The sequence below is a fragment of the Sturnira hondurensis genome, unplaced genomic scaffold (genome assembly GCF_014824575.4).
Source record: "Sturnira hondurensis isolate 20B ecotype Veracruz unplaced genomic scaffold, ASM1482457v3 Scaffold0001509, whole genome shotgun sequence".
NCBI lineage: Eukaryota > Metazoa > Chordata > Mammalia > Chiroptera > Phyllostomidae > Sturnira > Sturnira hondurensis.
This window is the reverse complement of record NW_028074140.1, coordinates 5,767,392-5,789,943: the sequence shown is the minus strand read 5'-3', so window position 1 is coordinate 5,789,943 and position 22,552 is coordinate 5,767,392. Positions and strand designations below refer to the sequence as shown.

Below are 22,552 nucleotides of genomic sequence, written 5' to 3'. Positions count from 1 at the left end.
CCTTTTTTTGTAAAATAACTTTAATGAAACACTTTTCATTTCCATAGGGATACTGTCTGGGATTTATTTAATAGACTCAATTTGGTAGAATATTTTTCTGGATAATCAGCTTACATTTTTCTTTGTTTAGCCTCATCCCATTACCCATATGTTTGATTTCTCTACTGTTCCATCATGTGTGTTCTTGGAACTTGGTATGTTCCGCAGACAAGCTTTTCACATATTGGTCCTTTTCTTGCTTTTTATAGACAGTGCAAGATATGTGTAAACCTAATTGCTTTTACATTTTTCATAGGCTATTCTTTATGCTGTGGACTTTTTTTAAAGTAGTGATTTAAAAATAGAATATCATGCCCTGGCTAGCGTAGCTCAGTAGATTGCAAAGCAGAGGGTTTCTGGTTCGATTCCCAGTCAGGGCACATGCCTGGGTTGCAGGCCAGGTTCCCTGGAGTGGAGAGCGCAAGAGGCAACCACGCATTGATGTTTCTCCCCCTGTCTTTCTCCTTCCTTGCCCCTCTGTCTAAAAATAAATAAATAAAACTTTTAAAAAGTGAAATATCAAGGTTGGTTGTTTTTTCTTCCTTTTCCTTCCTTCCTCCCTCCTCCCTTCCTTCTTCCCTCTCTTCCTTCCTTCCTTCCTATTAGTCCACTCAGCACTAAACTAGTAAATTAGAAGTAGAATAGCAAAGCCCTGACCAGTGTTGCTCAGTTGGTTGGATGTCATCTCACAAAGCAAAAGCTCACCAGTTGGATTCCAGTCAGGGCACATGCCTGGGCTGCAGGTTCAGTTCCAGACAGGGTGCATATGAGAGGCAACCAATTGATGTTTCTCTCTCATGTTGATGTTTCTTTCCCTCTCTTTCTCCCTCCCTTCCCCTCTCTTTCAAAATAAATGCATAAAATTGTTTAAAAATAGAATAGCAGAGTGATTTTTTTTTCTTCTCTATTTTTTTGCAAATATTCTCCTACTATTCTGCTCTATGGACTAAAAGCAGGACTTTATGATCCGCAAAGGCAAAAAGTAAAGCCAAAATGACAGCACTTAACTAAAATTGGCGTTTATTTTTCTCAAGCATATAATTTTCCCAGGCATTACCAGTGGTAGGTAATTGTGGGTTTGGGCCCAGGGGCTTCAGATTATCAAGGGTTGGATTGCACTGATTCTTTTGGCCTTTCCCTCATGATCACAGGATGGCAGCTGAGTTCAGAGATCACGCTCATATTCCAGGCAAGAGAGGAAAGGGATGGTGAGATGGGAGAAAGATGAGCACCGACAGAGCCTGACCATTCACTTTTAGGGAGCTTTGTTGGACCCGTCCCACCCAGTGACTTTCACTGGCATCTTAGTGGCCAGATCTGTGTCACATAGCAAGGGAGTCTGGGAAAACTTGGGGAGGGAGGGGTGGGTTGTGATTGTCATTGTTTTTTTGTCGTTGTTGTTTGCTTGCCACCACCCCCCCACCACCCCCCAGCAAAATCAGTGTCCCATTAATAAGAAGGGAGGGAAGAATGGATCTCCGGGAGATAACTAATGCCTGTACCATAGCCTCCAGTAGCAGAAGGCAGGGAGAGAGTTGGCGTGTTTCTGCGTAAGTGTGGAGTAGCTTTCTGCACCATCACTCTGTTCCTACGTCCCCAGGATACGTGGGGGTCTATCAGGAAAAGGCTGATATGATCTGGAAAACCCCCAAGAAAGGGGTCAGTGTTCATTACTGAGTGTAATTCCTGGAATAAACAACTGTAACTTAACTCTAAGATATGGGAGGGTGTATTTCAATGTTAGATTTGGGAGAAGGTCTAGAGGATATGTTCTTTTTTCCAGGGACTCAGAGACCAGTTTCCTACTAGGACCGACTGCCCAGTGACTAGCAGCCGTGTACATTCTACCTGTATGTTCTCATCTTTCTTGCCACTGTGCTGCTTCTCCCTTGGTGTGGTCTCTCCGGGCATTTACTACCCCACCTGTGTTTATGTGATCAGCTTCATTAATTGCACTTTTTGTTGCAGCCAAGAGATCAAAGGCCTCTTCTCTTTCCTTTTTTATTTCCTACATTGATTTGTTTGTAACTTTAGGTCTATGAACCATCTCTACAAGGGCCACTTTTCATTCTTTATATAGTTTGTCTGAGGTCTTGCTTCTGCATCTTGAAATAAGTGTCTGTCTGTCTCACTCTCTATTTTTCGCTATGTGTCCCCACTGGGCACCTTGTGCTATGAGCTTTGCTCCTCCAGAGTTTTTATTTCATGTAAACCATTAACCGTGTAACTGTAGCACCGAAAGAGGAGACTCGATGTAGAGAATATAACTGAACAAATATAAAATGGTGTCGAAGGTCTTCATTTGAAAACAAAGAGAAGGTATGTGCCCAGGACACTGTATCTTAACCGTAATGTGCACCCAGGAAGGCCTCACCGTCTGAACTACAGCACAGGGAAACCAGCCATGTTGGAGTCAGGTCAGAGTGTACAGTACACACAGAAAGAGAATGCTAAATAAATCAGAGGAGGAAGCTAGGTAGTTGGGGGAATGTTTAAGGGACTTGAGAGAGCAAATTGTTTTCAGGCACTTCAAACACTTTAAAACACCGATTCATCAACATGCGTAGGCTACACTGATTGTAAATCTTTCGTTAAAAACCGGTCTCCTGAGGCTCTGCAGGCAACATCTTAGAAGCCTAGTTCTGATTACTGTTTCTTCTTTAAAGTAATAAGAAAGCACTTCCATAAGCATATTTCATAATTCCTACTTAATGTAGTGTGTTACCCCATTATTTGGGTTACCAAATCAGTTTTGGTTTGCTTTGTAATACAGTTTTATCCGAATGTGTTAGTCTCCTGATCTTAGTTTTGGCTTATAGGTAAGTAGCTAGTTTATAATTGCTTTTATAATTTGGTGGGGTTTTTTTCCCTATTGGATCATCAAGAAAATAAAATCTGGTGCTACCTATGCTTGGAGTCACATTGTTATTTCAACACACAGGTAATTGAAATGAACCAGATGTGTATAAAATGTGGCTTTAAAGTATTATACCCAGTCAAAAAAGAGTTGAGTTGGTCAGAGAGCATCAGGTAGGTTTTGAAATGGTGTGAGGCCAGCCTGTTCTGGATTTTATTCTCGTTTTCATTTTTTTAATGTAGGACAGAGATTAATGGAATTCGTTGCCTTTGTTCTTCTGGGAGTCTATATACTTGTAAGAATTAGTTGAGATGTTAAGATAAATTTAAAATCTAAGGAAAATCAGGAATGTGTTTTAAGGGAGTCAGTTTCAGTAGCTCCCTTAAATTTATCTGTGGGATAAATTAAACTTACAAATACAGCAAAAACATATATATAGGGAAAGATAAAGGATTGCAATAAAATTCAGGAAGAAGAGGACTAAGCTGTGGAGCATAGCGCTGCCGTGCGTGTGGTGTATGTCACTAAGTGTGTATGGAATGAGTGACTTATGAGTTCATACATCAGTTGATCAGTAGTTTGGATCTGCTGAGACCTGGGTTCTGACCCTGACTGTCTCCTAAGCCCTGAGAAACCGTACACAGGTGGCTTACCATTCTGAGCCCCAGCTTCCTCAGAGGTAGCATTCGTAGAGTGATAGTGCCTCACAGTGTGATGGAAATTAAATTAAGACAAAGGACCCGGCACAAAGTAGGCATTAAGTAAATAGTATTGTTATAAACCATACGAAATTTCCACATTTGGTAGGTTAAAATTGGTGAAAGTTTATGACTCGACCCGGTATTTATGACGTCACATGAGATGATTCTGTAATTTTGCCAAAACCAAAAAACTGGCTTACCCTCACGTGAGCGTTTAGAGAAAGTATCCTAAAAGAGGTAACTGTTGAGCTGAGACATGACAGGTAAATAGGAGTTGGCTACTTGAAAAGTGGTGAGGGGGGCATTTCCAAAAGTTTGCACCCTTGGACAAAGGGTAAATAGGCGAGGGTAGACTGTTTCAGCAGTGCTGTGGGGATGGCTTGGGCCTTACTGGCTATTACAAACTCTTTACTGCACTGTAGCCAGAAGCATAGTGTACTGGTCTAAGACAATATAGCCTTATCAATAAAAGATTTAAGCATAACACTCCGATATATATACACATTTAACAAGAAGTTATAGGCATGTACTACCAAAAATCCACATATTAAAAAACTAAAAGGATAGATTTTCTTATTTGTTTAATCTAAAATAGACATTCCAATATTTGTTTTCCTGAATCGCAATTAATGACCTTGCCTAGCTTCCCACATGTCTGTAGCCCCCACTGGAGACCACTGGCATATGAAAACCACACTGAACGTGGACAACAGTTTTCCCAATACTTCTCGGACATATTTTGTGAGAGTTCCAGATGTCTATTTCCAGTACCTGCATGGTCTCAGAACCCTCGATCTAAAATTTTAGGTGATCATTGTCTGTGATGTAATCAATGCAGATTATATCTGCAGAATCCCAATCTGGGAACCGATTCCTAGAGGCAGAAGCAAAGCCACTCAGGGTGGGGGCCACACCTTGGACCTGGCCTGGCCTATCCCACAGATACAGCCCTGCTAAAGATGAGTTCATGGGTCAAAACTATGAAACACAGAAGAAAATAAACATCTGTGAGTGAGAGTCAACAAAACAGCAAGGTTAAATTCCAAGAACAAGTAAAAGGACAATTTACTAGAAACCCAACATCAAAAGGTCTAAAGTAATTGAAGGCATAAGAAAAGATCAAGAATCTAAGAAAAACAAATGAGGCAGATTTGCAAAGGATCCCCAAATGAAAATATAGTTGTTAGCATTAGCTCAGTGCCTTGATTCAGAAGCAGTTCAGAGACAGCCTAGGAAGGTTCAGTGCGTGGCCCTTGGACCCGAGGAGTAAGTACCCCTGCTGCTGCAGCTGTGGTCACAATGTAAATCAGACTGTGTTACGTGTACTTAGATACCCCACTTACCACCTACCCAGGTAACACCACCCCGCAGCCCCTACATCCAGAGAATGGAAAGAGCAAAACCCTTTCTGTGACCCAGAAGCCCTGCCCAGCTTGTCCAGCTCAAGTTCTCCTACCTCGTTGCTCAGCTTCCTTGTTTCCTCAGGCACAGCCACACGGGCTGCCTTTCTGTTTTTCCAGTGCCCTGCGTCTGCCCTCCACTGGCCTTTGACCTTGCTGTGAGTTATGTTTGAAATATCCCACTCCTTTCACTCATCCTTTTAGCTTATTCAACTCCCCGCTGTCGAATCACCTTCCCAGGGAGGCCCTCCTTCCCCCCACAGGTTAGTAAGGGTGCTTCGCTCCTAACGCTTTCAACAGCTAGCCACTTCTCTTGTTTCAGTTCATAATCTCACATTCATTGCTGTGATCATATGAACACTACCCATCTTCCCCACTGGACTGTACATCCTGGGAGGGCAGGACGATGGTTATGGGCTAATCGTTGCTCCAGTAATTGTACTTAGTAGGTGTTAAATAAATATTTTTCTATGAATAAATATTCCAGAACATAAATTTTGATATTAAAATAGCTTAAAAGATGGTCAGTGTTCCACTTTCTTTTGTTCCATGGTTAGTTTTGTCTTTTAGCCAAAGGATCACAAATGCTATTTCTTCTTTCAAATTGTTCTGAAGCCAAATGACATCATTTCTTTTTATATATTCTGGACTATTTTTAATAGTCCATTGTCAGCATTCAGCTTGTAGTGCAGGTCCTCAGATTTCTTACACGATGATCTGTGAAGGCCTGTGAAACCGTCGCCCACAGTCGTCTGAACTCTACGAATGCAGCAGTTTTCCCAGGCCCGGAACAGATAGGCCTTGGGAACCTTGCTTCTTACGAAACAAAGGCTGCACAGTGCAGTAGGTCCTTCAGAAGCACCTCTGATTTGCATGTTTCAGGAGGTCACGAGTCTTCTTAGACCTGTTTACTGGCTGGCTTTTTAAAAGTGTTCCTTTGGTAACCTTGCTGTGGCTCATTTGCGAAGCCGCGAGCGAGTGCCAGGGAGTGAGGGGAGGACCGAGGGCTGCAGAGCCGTTGTGCGCCCGGAGGTCCAGTCCCAGAGGACAAGGACACCGCCGCAGCCCACTTACTGCAGTGAGCAGGTATTGATTTTCCTCTCTCCTTGTTCTTAGCTGCACCTCGGAAGTAGGTGTGTTATGAAGCCTCTTGCCTGGTGAGGCGAGGAAAAACTGTCATGAACTCTGTCACCTCAACAGTCGGACATTTCAAACCAAACTAGGTGGAATAGGAAAAGGGCCTTAAGGATTCCTGGAAATGCCCCAACTGCGTTCAGTCCCCTGGCTTTTGTGACAGAGGTTGCCTGCAGTTTATAACAAACCTTGATAGACAGACAATGGGAAGAAACGTGGGTGGTTTTTTTTTAATGTTTTGAAAGGGGAATAAAAGGACCACATCAGTGAAAACGACGTAGCTTTGTGCAGCGATCCTGGAAGGTTAGCGAAGTGGTCTTGTCCAAGTTTTCAACGAGATGTTCTGTTCCCATTATAATTGGCTGCCGGGTAGGTTTGGGCCTAACTAGAATGCCAGCGTTCGATTTCCCCGTGTCCTCCGTGGAGATGTGTCACCGTTTATGCTCGCCTTAGTGACAATTTTCTAAAATGGAAACTCATGGGAAATCATTACAGTGTTTATATGTCTCCCTTGTCGGGCGGCGTTATCCTGTGATATTTTACCAGTGTTTTCCACTGCATGATGGCATCTAGTGAAGGTTAGGGCAGAACAAGTCCCTCTGTAATTTCGTGACTGCATTTTCCTTACCAAAGAAGAAAAGATAACTGACAATTAAGTATTTGGGATGTCACAGAAAGAACATGTGCAACTAATCAATGGTCTCCTTTGGGAACGTGATTTTATAAGGCTGATAGGGTAGAAAAATCAGGATTTTTGTGATTTGTGTTACTTGATGATAATTGCGCCTTTTCAATAAAAAAGACATTTCTCCTGAAGTAAACACTGGGCTTCCCAGGGATGCTGGGAGCAATGCTGTTGTTCTTCTGACCAGTTCCGGCAGGGTTTTTGTAAATGTTCCTGTAGAACATGAGATTCTTTCCCATTCCTCTAGAGTGCTATTTCTGAAGGGGCATCTCGTTTATTTTAAGGAAAGTCATGTATTCTTCTGAAAATGAATAACATTGTGTACAGAATAATGTTTCTTTCTTTTTTGCTTTTTTGCTTTTTCCCAGGGACACTTGATTACCCAGTTTTAATATTTATCAGAGTTGGATATACCAGGAGCAAAGGCTGTTGCATAGTATATCACACACTTGTTACAACTCTTTGATTTAGTCCTGTTTCCTGTATGCGTCTGAATAATACCTGAGTTTTAGTCTACCTACTGTCTAAGTGATAAACTGGACAAGAATTTCTTTAATGAGTTTTTCTGTTAATTCTGTCACGTCTCCAATCAGCATGTGTCTGAAAGAACAACTGAAAGCATTCAGAGCCCAGGATGTTTAGAAGCTCTTACAACGCCCCCTCTGTCTGTACATGTGGCTGGGTTTACTGCACAGGCTTCAATTAGAGACAGACTCCTCTTCTGCTAGTTTGGGTGGTACTTTTTTCTTGTTCCAGCAGCTTTGAAAATCATCGCCCTCCTTAACAGAACGGTTCATTACCTTGAAAACCACGTAGCTCCTTGGCCCCTGCCCCCTACCTCATCCCCTGCTTGGCTCCCAGTCCTGGGGCCTCATCCCCCAGAAGAAGATAACATTGGGTTCAGCGGGGTGGGAGGACCGCTCAGCTCATTTTTTACCCCTTGTGGCAGCAGCAGTTCTTGCTGACCAACGGTACTTGCACAGAAACAGCTACCATCCATGTTGCGTGTGGGTCGTCCGTTCTGCCTCGTGCGGTGCTTGACTCAGTGCTTATTCCTGTAAATCTTAATTTCACGGAATTCATTTCCAACTCTTTCTCCAGCTCATCGTGTTCATTCTGAATTTTGATATTCCACTGCACAAATTAGTTGCCCAGCCATGCACCCCAGCCCGCCTGCAGTGTCAGAACTCTGCCATCAGAGCTGGTAGCTGAACAGGTCAGTGGCCCCGGGCCTGGGACCCATCCCTGCCCCTCTCAGAACAAGGGTAGTGTAGGGGGGCCTCATCCGCTGTGCTCTGACCCAGCACAAATGAAGTTGAAATCCTGTTTTCGTTCGTGCTTTGCTAACTTTGGAAACCCTCAGCCCCACAGATGGTTTTGAGTCTAGAGTTACATAGAGCAGGCACTGAAGCCACGTATATGAACTACGATACTTTCGACATCCAGCGCAGCAGTGGATTTGGGTCTACCAGAAAGAATCCTTCACCAGGGTCGCCTCCCTGGCAGACAGATACGTTCGCCCACAGCTCAGAGCTGAAAGCACTAATGAGTTCCAACAGCAAAGCGGCACACACCACAGTGGGGTTCCAATCGGCAAAGGAGGAGAAAACTGAAACAGGAAGGCAGCGTGTCCTTAGGGGAGACAGCACGGGGCAGGGGCCTGCGGATGCTGCCGGCTCCAGACAGAATGAAAAGTGCACCCAGCGGCGTTACTGCCACATCGCAGCTCAGAGCAGGTGTCCTCCGCCGGGCTCGTGGAGACCGGGAAGCCGCTGCTCCCGTCAGCACAATTGCGAGTGTTCATGTATTGTTCAGCAAGCAAGATTCTTAGCTTTCATCCACTTTTCAAAGGGATCCATGAGTCACTGAGAGCCAAGAAGCTCCGTTTGCTAGATGAACAATAATCCAAACTTCCAAAACCAGTAACGTAAGGTTGAGGGGAATGGAGACAACAACAAGATTCAAAGGAAACAGAATTACGTTTACTGAACGTTCGTTGTGTGCCAGAGTCTCGTGGAGACATCATCCAATCCTCCCAGTAACCCTCTAAGGTGGGGGAGTTGTTCGATTCCAGGTCTTACTCTGAAGCTGCCCACCTGCCTCTCTAGAGAATGAAAATGATTAGTCAATAAAGAGAAGCAAGCTAACACAATGATTTGATATTCAAAACCGTAATGTAAATGTTTTTTTAAAAAATAAAGCTTACCCATGAAGTAAAGTTGGGCGATTTAGACCAGACCACAGTCCCAAGCAGGTGGCTGGCCCCAGGCTGCAGCTTCTAGAAGGAATGGTTCTTCTTGAGCAAAAGCTTTTGAAGAAACAGAAGGTGTAAATGGAGGCAGGATAGGCCTCCATTCGCTGCTGTGGAATGAGATCGTGTGTGTATAAGCCAAAACATTCAGTCAAACTAATTTAACTTGCCTTTTGCATCTCTCTACTAATTCATGACAATCATTCGCTTGTATGTATTGTATCAAATTAGGTAAATTCTATATTCTGCTTGGGTTTACATATTAATTGTTTTTTTGCAAGTCTTACCAGGAAATACTTCTACCACAAAACTGAATGTTTAACTTAGCCGCCGATGCTGCCTTCTTGATACCTATAAATCCTGAAATCTGCATTGGTCATTGCTTTATGGAAATTTTTATTTGAGCATTTTCATCAAACACTCAGAAGAAATGCTCACAAAAGTCTGGAGTTTTCCATATTTCTTTTTTTTTTTTAACCAGTATTCTTACCTGAAACAATGCCATCATCTATTTGGAATATCACGTTTGGTTTGGGGAGCGGATTTAAGCCCTGTCTGGTGTTGCAGTGTAAACAGCTTTTTCCTGTCTTTTGTCATTAATGATCATGCTGGAGATGTAGCCAGTGCATTGTAAGCCAATCTGTCAAGGCAAATAAACAATTCACCTTGTTAAAATTCCCTAAATCTTGCATTAATAAAACCAGAGTAACCCCCTGAACACTCAAGAGATGTCTTCTTCCATACTGCAGTGATGGATTACATGTCTAAAGATCCTGGAAATTAAGTAGTCCGGGTCATTAAAAGTGTCCCACACGTGTTATTGATTTAATTTATTTTAAAAGGTGGGGGTGGAGATAAGAACATTTACCCCCCCCACCCCCACTTTTTTTAAAATCTGAAAGCTACCACTTACTTGTACACATAATTAAAACTCTTGCTTGGTAAACAGCCCTGTATTTGTTACAACATTAAGCTTTACTATTCAAATAGGTATTAGGTTACTGTCGCAACCTGATATCTAGAAACAAGTAGATACTCATTGCCACTGTTAAGGCACATTTCCGAGGAGCTTCATGTATATATGATGATTGCTAGAAACTAGAGTTCCGGGCACCCCCAAATTTCCTCAGGTACGTAAAAATTCACGTGAGGGTCAAATAATTTGAAGGAAATGAATTGAAATGGTGATGAAAGTATGCCTCTGGATAGAGGAATTTTTCCTTTCCAAGATTTTTCATTTTTTATTTTTTTTTAGATATCAGGAAAAGAGTAAACATTTTAGATAGATGGAAGGATGGATGGATGGGTAGGAGGATTAGAGAGTGGTAGACATTTTCAGTTCCGTATCTCTGCATTCTAAGGCAGGTTTAGGCTGTATGTGTTTTGTTTACTTATCACTAGTTTTCTCCACCAACCCACACTCAACTGGACTATTGTATTCACTGCCATATCCCAGTGCCTAATATAATAGATGCTGTTCATTTAGTAAATTATAACCCCTAAGCACTTGTCTTTGTTTTTCTTGTTTGTTCCTTAAACTTCAGTGGGTACGATGGGCTACGTGTAAGGAAGAGTGACAGCCCCAGGCAGGACTGGCTGTGGAGAAGACCCCTCTCGGGGACCAAACAGGAGGGGGGTTGCGCACTAGTGCCGTCTAGAGGCCATCCCGCTAAGACTGGCAGCCTGACTAGTCTCTCACTCGGTTTTTGTGTCCTGAATTGGGTAACAGTGTTCCAAAACCCTGTAAGAAATGGGCAGCCCAGTGTATAAACTACAGCTAAAAATAATACATTATATAGAATTATGCATCTACAAGATATACCTAATTCCACCTTACTTTTGTCATGGGTTATGTATTGGGTTGGTCAAAAAGTTCATACAGTCTTTTCTATAAGATAAAAGACACACTTTTCATTTTCACCAGTAACTATTGATTTGGGTATTTTGGGTATGCCAGCTATCTCCCAGGTGGTATAACATGGATTGCTCTCAACTAATGTCTCAATTTGATTGCTCTTGACTTCAGCTGGTCTACCCAACTGTGGAGCATGGTGCAGTGAGGAGTCGCCAGCACCAAACTTTGCAAAACCACTTTTGGCACATTTGCTCAGTCACAGCACCTTCTCCATACACTGCACAAGTCTTTTTTGTGTGTGTTTCAGTTACGTTTTTACCTTTCTGGACATAATAAAGCATAATATGCCAAAAATGTTACTTGTTTTCTTCCATCTTCAATATTAACATGGCTGCACAAAAATTCACCAGTTTTGATGAGTGTTTTCAATGCCCACTGATACAACAGCTGTCACAATACAATGTAACAAAATTGTTTTGAATGACGTTAAAGGCAGCTAAACCCTACTAGAACCATCAGACGGAAAGAACCAAATGACCTTTTTGGCCAACCCAATACTCTGTGTATCGCCTTGCAGAGCAAATCCTGCTCAGCTTGGTGAATGACATTTCACCATTATTCTTATTGTTCTTTAAACAACATGTGCTTATGGTGTGTCGGGGGGAGGGGAGAGCAGCCATGGTAAATTATGAAAACGACTCTTGAAAATAGATTAATTCAGAGGTTAATTTCATTCTTTGATGCTTTTTCCATGATCTTTGCAGAAAAGAAGGAGAGAGGGACAAATACACTCTGGCTGACTCTTAAAAAAGAAATGCATATAAAAATGCATTCTATAGTTCTGCATTAAGTTTCTCCTTGGAATTGCATGATTTGGATATCTTGGAATGGACATGGTTATGCCATTATGCCAGCGCTTCGGCAGAGCTCTGTAAATGGAACAACTCTATAGATTTTTTCAGCATATACACTGATTTACACTTAGTGGTAAAGTTGTTACTGACCCTTTAAGTGGAGCCGTCCAAATAGCAATAAATGTCAGTTGATCCTAAGGCTGAAACAGGTGGCAGCTGAGGGGTCTTGACTGAATCTTCCAGTTAAAAAGCCAGGTGTAGTATTTCCTAAACAGTAGTGATCTCTTATCGATACGCACACACCAGACCACCTTATCACCCAGTAGAGACAATTTGATGCACATACTGTGACGGTATTGTTGGTGTTCCTGGGTTTTTCAAATGCTTACTTTGGATTAGAATCTCTGTGAGGCAGGCTCTGTGTCTGCCTGGTACCCTATGTTCCCCTTATCGGCATCCGAAGAGTAGCTGCTTCATAAATACTGTTTGCATGAAAGAAAAGGTGAAATGGAGCATTTGCTGACACTGAGTAAAATGTGTGTCAGCCTGAATTCTTGGCGGGTAAAATGGGGACCACGTTTTATATTGATGGTGAGGAATGATGCTGTAACAACTTGGATGATGGTTATGACTTTTTCAAATAATTCATTTGATTGATTGCCTAGCAGACTTTACTTTCTAAATCTGTTTTCTGCTTTCACAGGCTGTCATTTTAGAAAATGAAGAACTTCCCAAACTGTTCCTTGATTTCCTAAACATACGGCACTTGCCGTCTCTACCAAAGGCAGAGAGTTGTGGGTAAGAATTGTTGTTTCCTTTTTGGACACATATTTTATGTTACTCTTCAGTCACTCAATTGGCCTAAAAATACCCCACGGGGGTACCAGCAGGGACAGCCTGGCCACACCCAGTCTTTGGCTTGCCCGCCCCCTGCTTGTAGTCGGAGGAATTCCTCCTGAAGCCTCATCCCCACGTCACAGCCCAGCAACGAACACTCAGTAATTCTTGTTACAACTTGAGGAACTCCCTTTTTAAATCATGCTGTTATCTGGAGCAGTGTTCCATGATGGGAATTGTGTATGTAGATATCCTGTTTAGGGACTAAAATGTTTATTTGTGCACACTTGAACAAAGTCTGTGTATCCCCTGGGCATACATATATTCATATAATTTTGAAGTTACGAGTGGCCTTAGGGGTGAATTTACCCAATTCCCTTTATTTTAGAGTTGAGCTTTCCTGAGCTCTCCCTCACTGTAGCTGGCAGAGCCCAGGCCTTCCAGCTCTGGTCCCCACTGTCCTGCTGCCTCTCCCTCCGGAACTTGTAATGCCAGCTCTAGACCCTGACCCCTGCCCACCACGGGACCAGGCACTGGATGTCATCAGCCACTAGGAAATGTTCTTCTGAAGAATTAACTCAGAAGAAATAAGCCATTTGCCCAGCTCTGAGCACCTTACTTGTGCCGAACTGATTACTGAAGGTGGTCAGTAACGTCCTGACATGTTAAAACCGTTTACAGAGAAATACATCACCTCAGACTTTCTGCGTATTCAAATGGGGAACATGGTTTTATCCATTTTTCTCTGTGTCCAGACCCACCTGAAGTACCCACGCTAACTACAGAGCATTCAAGCTAACCACACCCAAAGTCCTGTTAAGCCCAGCCATGAGCTGAGTGAGAGGCTGCGAATACCGGCCACAGCTCCCTCACCAACAGGTGTCCTTTCTGCTCACCCCCGAGCAAGGACTGTGCACCCTGCTCACCAACCATCTGCCTTGTTAGTGTGCCCTGTTCGAACGCGCAGGTGTTTGCTGGGAGGTTGGGATTCATACGCAGCTGTGTATTTTTAGGAAGGGATGTTGGAAATGGCAATGAGTGAAATCTTTTCTGCAGTATATGAATTTGGAAGTAAAAGTACAGGATTTCAAAGTGATCTTTAGGAAAATTGAAATTCAAGGATGTTACAGTCATAGATTCCTCAGGATGCAGAGGCTTCAGCAATGCGGTGCCTCTGTGTGGACCCCTTCATTCTTTTCCAAGTGCCCCCCAGGTCAGAGCTTTAGGAATACTGTCTATTTTTACCGTTGTTGGCATAATCATTGACTCAACTTATATGGCCTTTTCTTTTTCTTTTACAAACACTTTTTTAGATCTTTTGATGAGACAGAATCTGAAGAGTCAAGGTAAGAACTAACAGTTGTCATTTGGGAGTTAAACTGCAGAAATTGGGGAAAGGACTGTGGTTTTGTTAAATGTTTAGTTACCAGGATATAGGTGCTTTAAGTCATAATTCTCTTGAAAACCTTTGTTGGGAAATTGATTTTAAGATGATAAATATTTGACTTCCTCCAAGATGGAGGCATAAGTGGAAACACTGTGCCTTCTCCCACAACCAAGTTTGAATACAACAAAGGTTTGGAGAACAAAGACACAGCCAAAGAACAGAAAATTGAATTATACGGAAGTCCGAAAGGAAACAGCCAAGATTGCTTTATCCAGCAAAGCTTTCATTTAGAATGGAAGGACAGATCAAGTGCTTCTCAGATAAGGTCAAGTTCAAGGAGTTCATCATCACCAAGCCCTTATTATATGAAATGCTAAAGGGACTTATATAAGAAAAAGAAGATGAAAAATATTAACAGTGAAAGGACAGCAAACTCACAGTTATTACCAACCACACCTAAAACAAAAGCAAACCAAGAGGACAGCTAGATCAGGAGTGGAACCATAGAAATGAAGATCATATGGAGGGTTAGTAACAGGGGAGTGGGAGGAGGAGAAGGGGGAAGAAGGCACAGAAAATAGCATAGATGGTAGGTAGAAAATAGATAGGGGGGAAGGCAAGAATAGTGGGGGAAATATAGAATCTAAAGAACTTGAGACACGTGGTCATAAACTAAGGGGGGGAGAATGGTGGGGGAGGGAGTGTGCGGGTGGAGGGGAATGAAGGGGGGAATAGAACAACTGTAATGGTATAATCAATAAAATATATATTAATAAAATGATAAATATTTGATAGGAAGTTACAGAAGTAACCAGTTCCATCCAGGAGTGAAAGAATCAGAGCCCTTCCTTGTTTCACACAAATAATAAAAATACTATTTTTGCCCATAATCATACTGCAAGGTGGAAAAAACACTTTGCAGCAATGATTTGTTGTGTAGATTGTGTGTCTGCTTCAGATCCCACAAAGAAGTGCTGGGAGAAGAGCGTGCATGAGCACAGTGCTGGTCCCCTCCACCCCTGCGTGCTAGTACTCACACACCCTGTGCGATGCACAAACCTTGAGACGTCCCTGCACAGCAGTTTGATCCCCTCAAAGCTAGTTTGTAGTGTTTTCTGTTTACCGCCGTCCCCTGATGCTGACATGCCTGTTCTTGACCTTTCCAGCAAACTGTCCCACCAGCCCGTGCTGCTGTTCCTCAGGGATCCATACGTCTTGCCTGCAGCCAGCGGTAATCAAACCTGTCATCTGCTAACAGCTCTTTACTGATCTGACCCTGCACCACATAAACCACGTTTTTAATACAGGTCTAACAGAGTGTCATTGGTCCAGGGTTTAATAATCTGCCAATAAGCCGGTGCTCTTGGTGTAAGAGACACTCAGAATTTTAATTAGGGTAGGCCTTAGGTGGAAACATAATTTTTCTTTCTCTCTTACCAGGCAATTTTGAATTAGAGTAATAAAGAAGAAAGATATTTGTTGCCTTTAATTTTTTTTTTTGGTGGTGTTATTTTGGTCCCTGGTTGTTTTCATCCAGATGCTAGTGTTGGGATCCAAGGCTCTGGTCCTTTTTTTAAAAATGCGTCTTCCCAAAAGCTGTGTGTGTACATTGGTTGTGTCTCCATTTCTATTTAGATTACAGCATCTTCAGTGGTCAGATATATATTTTTAGACATGTATGTTTAAATATAATGATTTAAGTATAAATGTAATCAATATATTAGCCTGAGCTCTTTCTTTGTGCCAAGAACTTTAAACTAGTCCCTTTCCAGGCATTTTGTCGTGCACGTATCCATGAGTTCATTCTCAGACAGTATCGCATTTAATTTCTGTAACAACCTTGTGAAAAAGGCAAGGCAGGTGTCCTGTCACCATTGGCTAATAAGAGAATCGGGGCTCAGGGAAGCACCTCCCTTGCCCAGTCTCTCATGCTGATGGGTGGAGCCCTGGTTGCCTAATTTCTCTTTCTGTGCTCTTTGCATAGAGTGAGTTTTCAGCTTTGTTTCTGAGAGTAACGAAATAGCAATAGATGAGTTACCTATTGAAACCAGACCTACCCTCTGACAATAAAATCTTATTCACTCTGACGATAAAATCTTATTCCCAGCAAGAGAGAGGGCACTGTTCTGGATAGCAGGGGTGCATGGATTCAGATCGCCCACTTAGCTGTCATTTGAAGAAGGCTGACCAGGGTGCAGCCTGCCCACAGAGGGGGCGTTCCTCGCAACCTGCCAAGGGAGAGCTGCCCTTGGTCTGTAAGAGTATGGTCTCATGGGAGTAATTGTCTGTCTTTAGCATTTGCTTCCCATGTTAACAGATAGTCATGTTATATCAGTTGGTATTATGTTAACAAAGTGTTATATTTAACAAATATTTTTAATGTAACCATGTCTAGATTAAATGGGCAATGTTTTATAAAGTATTCTTATTATCTTTTAAAATAGTTTCACAAGTACTTTTTCCAAGTATTGTTTATTTATACTCAGATATTTTATGCATTTGACCAAAATTCCTATGGAAGTGTAGAATGGAATAATTGTGGACCAGAATAGCTAGGATATTTTATAGAAGAGGGAAAGCATTTTATGGCCCGTACATGCAATTTATTTTGCTTATTAAACATCATGTGCTATGCACCTGGCTTGACGATGAAGAACAGGAGGAACTTTCTGGGAAAGGACATCACGGGGAAATGTCTGGAGTCAGAGTAAATTTGTAGAATGTTGGTGTGGATGAGTGACTTGCACAGAAAGGGATTCTTGTTTGGCAGTGAGTGGAAACCACAGAGTTGATGGACAGGAGTTCAGAATGGAGCGAGCATTGGGTCCACACGGGACGCTGGTAGTGGGGCTGTTGTTTTCCCACCCCATTCCAGCAATATGTTCGTAAATGCTTCTGTAGAGCAAGATATATTTTCATGGAATTTTGTCCAACCCAATTTCATAACACAGATTCCTGTTGTCCTAAAAGTATTATCCCTAAAAGTAATACTTGTAAAAGTATTACAAGTAAAGCATTGTAAATCTTTAGCATTCAATTTAAAGATAAATTGTGCTTGCATCACATGGTGCTATCATGCCTCCTAACAAAATGTTAAGGCTACCATTCCCGAGGATACGGGTATGAATGTGGAAATGTCTTAACAGATATGTTGTCCTTCACAAAATTAGAGCAGGGTCTGTCTTTAAAGTTCTAACAGTTGAACATTATTGTCTTACAAAATGCTAATCATCAAATACTATTCTTGTAGCATATGCTCTTTGTCCTTTGCTTTGATTTTTCTGGGAAATGTAAAACAACTCTTGTTGAGGCGACTGCAGTGTAATTAAACTCTGTGGACATTTTTCAGTCCTCCTGTTCCTTGATCTCTTATCCGCATTAGCTCTTTCTCCTCCTTCAAATGTCACCTTCCCTTGGTTTTCTCACTTTGCTACTGTTCTTCCGTTCTCTGGTAGCTCACCTGAAGGCTGTCATAAACCCTTATCTCATGATAATTTTTTTTAAATAATCTCCTCCTGGCTTTTGGCCTTGATGACCTTGTGTAGATAGCTGAGTCACCATATCAAATTTCCATCCCACCTGGTCTGTGAACCTTGGTTACAAAGCTCTCCATGGTCGGGCCCTGTCTCACATTCCTGCTGGGACTCCTCCCACACTCCGCTCCAGCCTGGGCATCTCAAGGGGTTAGCTTCAAATGTACTAACTCCTTTCCACCTCCGGGCACTTGCTGTTCCTTCTTCCTGGACCCCTCCCCTCCTGGTCCCCACACGTGGTTGGCTCTCTCGTCTTAGGTGCAACTTCTGAGAGGCTGCGCTGACTCTCCTGTTAGGTAACCTCCATGGGCCCCTCTGCATCATTCACTTTTTTCAGGTTCATGAAAAATGTTTTTCAAATAAATGAAAACCAACAAAAATAACAGGAAAACCTGTCCTAAAGCACATTCCTTTTCATTGATGGGAAACCAAGGCAAGGACCATTTTCTGAACTTTCGAGCAATAGTGGACATTGTATTAAATGATACATACAATGAAACCAAAATTCATAGTTGAGAGGGGGTGAAACAACAGATGGAGAAAAATTAACTCTGATTATCTCATCGTTGATCGCTAGTGGGTGGTGGACCTTGTTATAAAATACCTCTATTTCATTCACTTTTATCGAAGCAACCAGTTTGCTTCTTTTCTGGCAGTGATCACAAACTTCATTTCCTTTTTATTCTCTCTCTCTCTCTCTGTTTTGTTCACCCTCCAAATCCCCAGCATATGGCATGTGCTCAGCCCTGAATACAGGGCCTGGCCTGCACTGCCCCTCTGCCCGAAATGCCCTTCAGCCAGGAGCTGTGGGCTGCGGCACCACTTCCTGCCGAGGCACCGCTGCATGCAGGGCCCCCCTCCCCATCCCGCCCCATCACTCTCTGGCCCTGTGCCCTGCTCGATTATCTTCTTTGTCCTTAAACCGCGGATGGACCTATTCCAGGGCCACAGAACTACCCAATGTATTTAACATTAGTTTTCTTTTTTGTACTTTTTTGCTGAACTTATTTGAATCCTCTCAAGCTAAATATGCTATTATGCAATTTCACTAACCTAACACTTTCGTGTTTTGGGTGGCAAAGGATAAATGCACATATGCTAATGGATGTAATATGTCCTACCTGGAATTTTATTGGAAGTTAGTCAACAGCTTCATATGGCTGTTGGTTTCAGTACACTTCTGTGTAGGAGAAAAACATTTAGAATTGAAATTCACTTAGCGAAATCACTGCTTTTGATTGAGATCTAAATATACAGGTGTAAATCCTGTAAACTTCTAAAGCTGTGTTTTAGAAATTATTATTTTGCTTGATGTTGAATAAAGGCAAACATTAAGAAATCAAGCATCACCAACCAAGAGTAACTGCATACTCCTGTATTGGAGATATTTTTAAAACATGTTTTGTCTGTTTCTTCATCTGCTTGTCTCTCTGACTGGTACGTGATCTCCAGTGGCAGGGGCGGGGTCTGTTACTTACTTACGTTCCCAGTAGTTAGCCAGTGCTTGGTACGTTGTAACGGTAGCGGGCACTTACTGTGCGCCAAGCTCAGGCCCAAGCACTTTGTTTCACTCATCAGTTTTTCCTGCAACCTGCTAGGTAGGTGCCGTTAAGAAATCCCTCACTGGCCATGTCAAATCCATCACCACTTTGAACTTGCTCCAGTGGGTCCCTGAACAGCAGCCAGAGTCATCTTTTCAAAATGCAATTCAGTTCTGTCTCCCTCTGCTTAACATCCTTGGATAACTTCTCATTGCTTTTCAGGAAAAACCAGAATTCCTGTCTGTTCTTAAATTGCACCACCTCCACACCCCTGCCCTCGGGCCTCCTCACAGCTTCTCCTCCTGCTACCCCAGCCTTCCATTAGGTCTTTGTGCCCTCCAGGCTCCTTCCTGCACAGAATTTTCACCAGCTTAGCTCCCTCTTCCTAATCCTGTCTCCCAGAGCCTGTCTGCCCTCCCTGGGGAGGTTCAACCCCCTTGTTTGTGGTTTCACATAGTAGGTGCTCTATAGAGGCTGGATTAGTAAGTGAAGGTAGTATTTCTTTTGTCTTAAAGTATTGGACCACTTAATTTCCTTTTAACTGCATTTGTGCCAAGTGGTTGGCTTTGGCACAAAGCCTTGATGTGCTTCTGTGCAGATGGAAGTTTAGAAAGTAAACTCCTGAGCCATGTGGTGGACTGATGCCCCTGTTCAGGTGCTGCACTCCGGTGTCACCTGCCCCGATGACGGGAATGGGGCCCAACACATCGTGCGGCTCTGGGTTTCCTCTGTATCTCCGATAAAATGCAGCTGATTTTACAAATCCGATCAAATCTGACCGGATGGCTTCTGTCGGAAATTTGCCCTTTGAAGCTCGGAAGACAGGCCCCCATCTTCCTGCTCTCTGGAAGCGAGCGGAATAGAACAAGCATACTCAAGACAACTTGGACTAAACCAGCTGCTGTAAACCACAATGGAAAAACTGCAGTGAAGTATTCCCAGTAGAAATCTTGGAATTCCTTCAAGTATATTGAGATTTTTGTTAGAAATTGAATTGCCAGTGTAATCCATCTTCCTTGTGAGAAAACATTCAGATAAAGAGCTGGGGCCTAGCAGCATTAACCATTAGAACATCCCTTAAATCAATAAGCTACAAATCTAGCTAGGCTTTCCTGCAGCACCCGGTGCTACGCTAAAGTGGCTACAGGCGGAAGCTGTATGACGGGTAGCACGTTTGGACCCCACCTGCCTGGTGGGCAGGTTTCCTAAGTCACGGTGGGCCTTTCCCCGTTAAATTCTGCAGAATGCGATATTTTACAGATGCACATGAGAAAAGCAGTTTTCCTTTTTGTTTTTCAGATTTTCCAAACGTGGTTATTGAAGGAGTTCTCCATGGGATATTCTACCCTCACCTACAGCCCAGGTAGAGAGCCTGTGTGGCCAGAAGAAGCTGAAACCACTTCCAAGGCTATAGTCAAGGAAATCGATATCGACCAAATTGACCTAAACTCTATGACATACAGCTCTAGCTAGTGGTAACATCCAGTCCCAGCTTAATTCAGGGCAGGGACCTTTCCATGAGAATGGTGCTTTTAAAAGTAGAAACTGAACCAGGGTGAGCTGAGGTTAAGGCCAAAGGTTTAAGAAGTAGAATGTATCTGCCAATTTAAAAACCTGAGAAAACGTGGCTGGAGAAGGTCCCTGGGAGCACCCAGTGCGACCAAACAAAGTGACTCTCGGCTTCACCGGCAGCATTTGCTAATTGAAAACCTCATCCTGAATTGTACTGAGACTGATCCACTCTGGCAGCTTTGGTGTTCAGATTTTGTGACACTAATCTTTTCATTACGAGATTTTTCTCAGCCAGTGATAGATACATTCCGAAGTGCTGGACTGTCCAGGGGAGTATCACAGAAACACACCGCTAACTGTGAGGGAGGAACTACTGTAGTTTGCTGTGTAAAATGCACAGTTGTTTTTTTTTGCCCAAGTTTTTGAGGGAAAAATAAGGGTGTGCATTATACATGATATAGTGATTACACAATCCCATGAGTAATGCATATAACATGTGGATGCACATCAAACATGGTAAAATGTGGGAAGCTAGAAATTAAATGATGCTGGCAATAGTAGGGCACTTATTGAATCGTGGCATTTTAAACGCGCACTGCAGTGGAGTTGGGTCCTACCCAGAGCTTAGCTTCTAGTGTCCGCACGTTAGGTATATTGGGGTATCGAGATTATCCTTCAGAAATGCACCATGTTGGAAGTCTGTCCTTCTACCATGACCAATTTTGCCTCCACTGTCGGAAGAAATGACCGTGTCTTTTGTTGAAAAACTATTGAAGTTGTTGGTGTTTGTTTAGGCGCTACTTTGTGTAAAAACCACCTATTTTCAAATGCTAGAATCACACTTCCGCCTGCCAGATGCTTACCCTCTAAGAGACGGCGTGAACTGACAGAGACTGTGGGAACGCCAGGGTAGCAGCGCCCAGCTCAGGCTGCTCAAGGGCGTCCCTCCGTTGAATAGGTGGTATTGTCATGGGGTTTACTGTTACTTTCCTGACCGGTTCCTTTTCGCTGACCTCGTATCTCAAATCAATATAAATTGAATGTGTTTATGATATGACTCCACTGTACATCTTATGTTCGTTTTTGAGTAGTCAAGAATATAAGCATATATCAACCTGTATTTATGTGCTGTATTTAGACATTTCATTGAAAATTAATTAATTAATAGCTAGACTATTTATGATTATTGACTTTAATGAGCTGTGTGGGAGAAGCATATTTAGAGTCAAAGGTAATTACTGAATCATCTTATTTGATTAGGATATAAATATACAAGTTTAAAGCCTGCTGTAAACTTTTGGAGGTATATTTATTATGATAGGTATGTTACTACATGTTGGAAACAAGCACGAACTTAAAAATCAAGTGTCATCCACCAAAAAGAACTGAATAGTCAAGGGTTGGAAATATTTTTTTATGTTTTTGTTATTAGCTATTTTGAGTTAAATTAAAAACAAAGAATAAGAAATATTTGAATTTGTCTTCTGCTCCTAAGATTTTATTGGAAATCATGTCTTGTCTCTTTACACACATACACACACCACTTCTCATGGATTCACATAGACATTTATTTCTAACGTGACAAGGTAAGTTAATGACTTTATCTGTTAAGCCAAAAAGTGCTTATTAAGTAGTTATGATTTACCAAGATGGTGGTAGTTTTTTAAAAAATAAAGACCAAGCACCTTTGGTGGCACCCTACTCAAGAAATATTTTTGGAGAATGAATATTTTCATAGTGATGACTTTCATTTTTTATTTTTATATAAACATAATTTCATATTCCATTTCAATCCCATTGCAGGACACAGAAATCATGGTAGGTATTTGAAGCAGACTGAATGAGAAAATGAATCCTTACAGAATTGTTGAAAGGGTGAGGGGAGTGAACTCCCCATGGGTCTCGAGGAACAACTTCTAGAACATTCTAGCAACCTCCAGTACCCGTATGCCACGGGAGCTACAAC

The 22,552-nt window shown here is 42.3% G+C and overlaps 1 protein-coding gene across 1 annotated transcript in view; it reads left to right on the top strand.

Moving 5' to 3' along the window:
* Positions 1-21,690, top strand: part of SNX24 (sorting nexin 24) — a 138,652-nt gene extending 116,962 nt beyond the window's left edge. Inside the window, exons 4-7 of the mRNA XM_037028867.1 lie at positions 12,480-12,574; positions 13,927-13,959; positions 15,167-15,231; positions 20,374-21,690. Of these exons, the coding sequence (XP_036884762.1) occupies positions 12,480-12,574; positions 13,927-13,959; positions 15,167-15,231; positions 20,374-20,441 (261 nt within the window). The 3' untranslated portion in view covers positions 20,442-21,690. The remainder of the gene's footprint in view (positions 1-12,479; positions 12,575-13,926; positions 13,960-15,166; positions 15,232-20,373) is intronic.
* The last annotated feature ends 862 nt before the right edge of the window (positions 21,691-22,552 follow it).